We start from the raw sequence: 6,000 nt of genomic DNA, 5'->3' as shown, positions 1-6,000 counted from the left end.
GATTCTGCCAGTCATTTCTGCCAGTCCCTGATTGCAAAGTTGTTATTCAGTTGGTGGGCTGGAGTAGGGTCACCAATTCTTGAAATACAGCTGGGTGGGTTCTGGGGCAATGCCCCCTAGGTCTTTTGGCAGAGCCTGGGGGAGGCAGGTCCTCATTCTTGCAGTTTCTGGAGGCAGAGCCAAGCAGCAAAAGATGTATACTCAGAGGACACGTCTTTTAAAATTTACTGGGGAATGGAGGAGCCTTGCTTTTCTGGCAGCTAGTCTGAAAGCAAAGAACAAACCAAAAACAACTAACTCACAGACTTTCCTTTCTTTTCTTTCTTTGCCTCAGTCTGTATAGGCAACCAAAAAGGGATGGCCAAGTTGCTGAACTGAAATGTCTTTCCTTCAGGACTCGAGTGGCCTTGCACTGTATTTCCCTGAGCAATTACAAGTCCATTGCTGCTGGGCGTGATTTCCTTTGGATGACAGAGCACATGAGTTTCTGCAATAATCCCGAGAGGGTATAGGCCAGAATGATCTCAGCTTTTGCTTTAATTGTTTCAGCAACTGAGATTTAAACTGTAAGATACATCCCTGTTTGCTTGCATTACTATGGAAAAAGAACTTGTTTGTATTCACCACTACATGCCTGTCCTTGGATTACTTAATGGTCTCAGCACACATGAGTACCTGTCTTCCTGTATCATAAAGGTAAAGGAACCCCTGACCATTAGGTCCAGTCGCGGACAACTCTGGGGTTGCAGCGCTCATCTTGCTTTATTGGCCGTCGCGGGAATTTGAACCGCCGACCTTCTGAGCAAGCCCTAGGCTCTGTGGTTTAACCCACAGCGCCACCCGCGTCCTGTATCATAGATCAGACATAAATTAGAGGGGTAGGTGAGCAGCATGAGCAAGCTGCTTTTGTGGGCTGTGGGGGCTGGCATGTTCAAGTTAAACATTTATGGCAGCGTTAACTTCAAAGTGTGAATTTCCCTACCTGTTCTAGAAAGTATGAACTTTTTCACATTAAGAAACGAGTTGAGGGCTGTGAATACTTCGCTCTCATTTTCAGAATGTTAAGCTCAGAAGAAACAAAGGAAAGAGGGGAAATTCTGTCTGTTAAACAAATATGTTCTAGCAATGGATATATATTTTGATCCTTGGGAGAGCATATTCCTAAGTGGTCTCAGCACTTTCTATGAAAGGCGAAAGCTCACACCGCAGCAGAGTCAACGCCCATTTAAATTGTCAGGGAGGAAAGGGCCTGTTGCCAGCCTCTGAGAGTCATTCCTGGATCTGGAGGAGGAAATTATAGGTTGTTTGTCTGCAGTAATATGGTGCTGTGGTTGAGTTTCCTTGTCCTTAACAGCCTCGGAGTGCAAGACAAACATCCAAGAGATTTTAAAACAGCTCTCAGTTTCTATGTTGTGGAGCTGTTACATCTTGTGTTCTGAAAATGAAATACCTTTAAAAATGTCACTCTGTTTCCTCAAAATTCCAGAGAAGGCCAGTGGGCTGCATGATCCCCATTCATTGATATCAAGAAGAGCTTTTGTTTGGGGCAAGGGAACCTGCCATACAGATATTGTGAGGAGGAAGTACATTTGGCCAATCTTGCCACATTTGCGCTGGCAGCCAGCAGAGCTGGCACAAAATATGTTGCTGTCTGAGACAGAGCTTTAAATTCTCCCTCCCTCCCTCTCCCCACCTGCCCCAGGTCAAATTATGTCGTACCCAAGGCTGGTTAAGGTATTTTGGCACTTGAGGCAGAAGATGCCCAAGTGCCTCTATTCCTTTCTGGTAATGAAAGTACCTCCCTCTTCCTGGAAGTGTGGGCTCCCCTTGGCATTTGTGGCTCGAGGACATAGCCTCACTGTAACTAATAGTATGGCCAACCCTGGTTGTAGACCTGGCAGCTAGTGGAGCCTCACATATTCTAAATACCGTATTTTTTGCTCCATAAGACTCACTTTTTCCCTCCTAAAAAGTAAGGGGAAATGTGTGTGCGTCTTATGGAGCGAATGCAGGCTGCGCAGTATCCCGGAAGCCAGAACAGCAAGAGGGATTGCTGCTTTCACTGCGCAGCGATCCCTCTTGCTGTTCTGGCTTCTGAGATTCAGAATATTTTTTTTCTTGTTTTCCTCCTCCAAAAACTAGGTGCGTCTTGTGGTCTGGGGCGTCTTATAGAGCGAAAAATACGGTAGTTAAATAATGTTTGTACTGGAGCAAAAAGGGCCATATTAGTCACCTAGACCAAACGGGCAATGGCATCAACTGAGGAGAGTTGCCCCCAGGCAGGCAGACTTTGAGGGAGGATGCCTGCTAAGTAACCAACTCTTAAAGTCAGGGGTGCCCCACATAATCGATCACATAATGTACACACCATTTGAATAGCAATGGCCATCAAAACTTTGGAGGGCAGCCCCCTCAAATATTTTATTGGGGGGGACTGAAGACCCCTCATCCCCTAGGAGTTGCCTCTTATGCTTACAGCGTGATTGAAAAAGGCGGGTTGCTCTCTGAAAGGCTGTTTGGAAAATAAGAAGAAAAAGCTCTGTTCGGATAGGTGTAAGAGTTCCCCAACATTTCCAAAAGCTTCAGTACAACTCTCGTTTGGGATTTTGGTCGTGGGAATAGGCGTGTATGTGTCCTGCCTCGCAAAGCCTACAACAACAACAACAACAACAACAACAATAATAATAATAAATTTTATTTATATCCCGCCCTCCCCAGCCGAAGCTGGGCTCAGGGCGGCTAACAACAATCAAAATAGTCCGACATTCTAAAAACATTCATTATAAAATTAATTAAATCAAATTAAAATCAAATTAATGGCAACCATCAAGCAAAATTCTGTGCAGAATGCCGATTGCCAGAGGAGGGGGTCAGGCTGCGCCCTGACCAAAGGCCTGGTGGAACAGCTCTGTCTTGCAGGCCCTGCAGAAGGATGTCAGGTCCTGCAGGGCCCTAGTCTCTTGTGACAGAGCGTTCCACCAGATCGGGGCCACCACCGAAAAAGCCCTGGCTCTAGTTGAGGCCAGCCTAACCTCTCTATGGCCTGGGATCTTCAAGATGTTTTTATTTGCAGACCGTAAATTTCTCTGTGGGACATACCAGGAGAGGCGGTCCCGTAGGTACGAGGGTCCTAGGCCGTATAGGGCTTTAAAGGTTAAAACCAGCACCTTAAACCTAACCCTGTACTCCACCGGGAGCCAGTGCAGCTGGTATAGCACCGGATGGATATGATCTCGCAGCAAAGACCCCATAAGGAGTCTCGCCGCGGCATTCTGCACCCGCTGGAGTTTCTGGGTCAGTCTCAAGGGCAGCCCCACGTAGAGCGAGTTACAATAATCCAGTCTGGAGGTGACCGTCGCGTGGATCACAGTGGCTAGGTCAGGGCGAGAGAGATAAGGAGCCAACTGCTTAGCTTGGCGGAGATGAAAAAATGCCGCCTTTGTTATAGCTGTAATCTGCGCCTCCATAGAGAGGGAGGTATCGAAGATTACACCCAAACTCTTAACGGACGATGTTGGCACTAATTGCACCCCCGCAAGAGATGGGAGTTGCCCCCTCAATCCCATATCGCTCCGTCCCAGCCAGAGGACCTCTGTCTTCGAAGGATTTAACTTCAACCGGCTCCCACGTAACCATCCAGCCACAGCTTCCAGACATCTGGTCAGTGTATCTGGGGCCGAGTCAGGATGGCCGTCCATCAACAGATAGAGTTGGGTGTCATCGGCATACTGATGGCAACCCAGCCTGAAACTCCGGACAAGCTGGGCGAGGGGGCGCATAAAGATGTTAAAAAGCATCAACAAAGTTGAGATCCTAAGTTATGGCATGTCCTCTGGCGCCCCAGTTTTCGGGGTTCAGTTTCCCCGAAGCCATGCTGGGGCTTTCTCTAACGCAGAAGCCGATCCTTCAGTGACCTGCATACAGCTCTGAGTACAGTGGTACCTCGGGTTACATACGCTTCAGGTTACACACTCCACTAACCCAGAAATAGTGCTTCAGGTTAAGCACTTTGCTTCAGGATAAGAACAGAAATCGTGCTCCGGCAGTGCAGCAGCAGCAGGAGGCCCCATTAAAGTGGTGCTTCAGGTTAAGAACAGACCTCCGGAACAAATTAAGTACTTAACCAGAGGTACCACTGTATTGTGTCTATTTCTTATTCTCAGTGTAAAAAAAGGTGTTAATGGAAGACAATCTGACTTGGCTACGTTGTAGTCGTGTCCGACTCTTCGTGACCCCATGGACCAGAGCATGCCAGGCACTCCCGCAGTTTGGTCAAACTCATGCTGGTAGCTTCAAGAACACTGTCCAACCATCTCATCCTCTGACGTCCCCTTCTCCTTGTGCCCTCCATCTTCCCCAACATCAGGGTCTTTTCCTGGGAGTCTTCTCTTCTCATGAGGTGGCCGAAGTATTGGAGCCTCAGCTTCACGACCTGTCCTTCCAGTGAGCACTCAGGGCTGATTTCCTTAAGAATGGAGTGGTTTGATCTTCTTGCAGTCCATGGGACTCTCGAGAGTCTCCTCCAGCACCATAATTCACTCGGAGATCACTCGGCTAGGAGTGATCTCCAAAAGAAGATCTACGAATGATCTCCAAAGAAGAAGATATTGATTGTCTAAGTCGTGGCGTGGAGAAGGGGAGCTTCAACCTCGCTGGCTCAGCAACCCACAAAGGCCCTCTCCCTCCCACACTTCCTCTCGCGGAGCCATTTCCCCGGGAGGAAGCGGGTTTTTAAATGCACCGCGCAGCGCGGCTCGGCCGCCTCCTCGCTGCGGGCGCGCAAGACAAACGGATCCGCTTCTTCTGACGCCGGGACCGCCCCGCCGGGACCGCTAAGCGCAGGAAGGCGGCCGCGCCGAGGCAGGAAAGGGGCGGAGGGCCGTCGGGTGGGCCTAACTTCGCCGCACAGCCCAGGCAACGCTGCCTCTCTCCGCCTCCTCGCAGTCCCCCGGCGGCGTCTGCAGCAGCAGCAGCAGCAGCAGCAGCGCTCTCTGTCCCGGCAGCGATGGACGGCGAGCCGAGCGGCAAGGAGCCCGACGACGCCGACCAAGCTTACGGTAAAGAAGGATGCGCGGGAAGATTGCGCGCGGAGGGATCCCTCGGGCTCGCACCGAGGACCTTCCTTCCTCCCTCCCGTCCTGCCAGCCGCTGCGACAATGGCGCCCGCCCCTTGTGAGGGGCTTTGCCGGAGGTGGCTCTGCCCGGCTAGGACGTCGGCCCAAGGCGGGGTGGCATCTCAGACCCCGGGCTCGAGCGGCCTCCGGCTTCTCCCCTCGGCGCTGCTTCCAGCAAATAGGCAGGCGCCCGCTACCTGGAATCCAGGGCAGGTGGATGGGTCGTAGCTCCTCTCCCAGGTAACAGGTGTGGCCCGACGAGGAAGGAGAAGGGGGTCTGGTTTCTTCTTTTTTTGCCGGGGGCGGGGGTGGGGGGGGAGAAGATATATTGCTTTCTTTGTAGCTTCCCTCTATAGCAGTGGTTCCCAACCTTTTTTTGGCCATGCCCCACCTAAGCGTCTCCAAAATCCTGATCCCATCCCCACCCCTGTGACATATAATTCTTATTATTCAAAAAGCAAAGTCCTATTCACGTGGAGGAAGCCTAAAAGGCCATTCACGGTTAATAACTCATTCTGGGATATCCCCCCTTAAAAATCAAATTGTGCCCCACATTGGGAACCAGGGGTCTATAGGTAGCACCCTGTTTTGGACTTGAGGTACCATGTACCTGGGGCAGGATAGCAAGCGGGGGTGCCAACATGAAATTTTATTTCTGCTTTTCAGGTTTATACATTTCACTAATTTGACAATCATTTTGACATTTCAAAACTTGACTTCCTTGAATAAACTACGGGGTGGGGGACCAGGTAAGCCCCGCCCCGCATAATCAAAGATGTGGCACATGCACACCATTTGAATGGCAATGCCCATCAACTTTTGGGCGGAGCCCGTAGGAGTTGACTCCTATGGCGGGGGGGGGGGGGAGCTTTCTCATCTCCCTGTG

General features: G+C 50.5%; 1 protein-coding gene across 3 annotated transcripts in view; it reads left to right on the top strand.

Annotated features, from left to right (window-relative positions):
• Positions 1-4,738: 4,738 nt before the first annotated feature.
• The window catches only part of SLC44A2 (solute carrier family 44 member 2 (CTL2 blood group)), a 57,363-nt gene continuing 56,101 nt past the window's right edge, over positions 4,739-6,000 (top strand). The window contains exon 1 of one of the 3 annotated variants that reach the window (XM_028711550.2): positions 4,739-5,057. In XM_028711550.2, coding sequence (XP_028567383.2) covers positions 5,006-5,057 — 52 coding nt within the window. In that variant the 5' untranslated portion in view covers positions 4,739-5,005. The remainder of the gene's footprint in view (positions 5,058-6,000) is intronic. The other 2 variants (XM_028711554.2, XM_028711552.2) reach the window with 2 other exon arrangements.

Source organism: Podarcis muralis, chromosome 17 (assembly GCF_964188315.1).
Source record: "Podarcis muralis chromosome 17, rPodMur119.hap1.1, whole genome shotgun sequence".
NCBI lineage: Eukaryota > Metazoa > Chordata > Lepidosauria > Squamata > Lacertidae > Podarcis > Podarcis muralis.
This window is presented reverse-complemented; position numbering and strand designations above follow the sequence as displayed.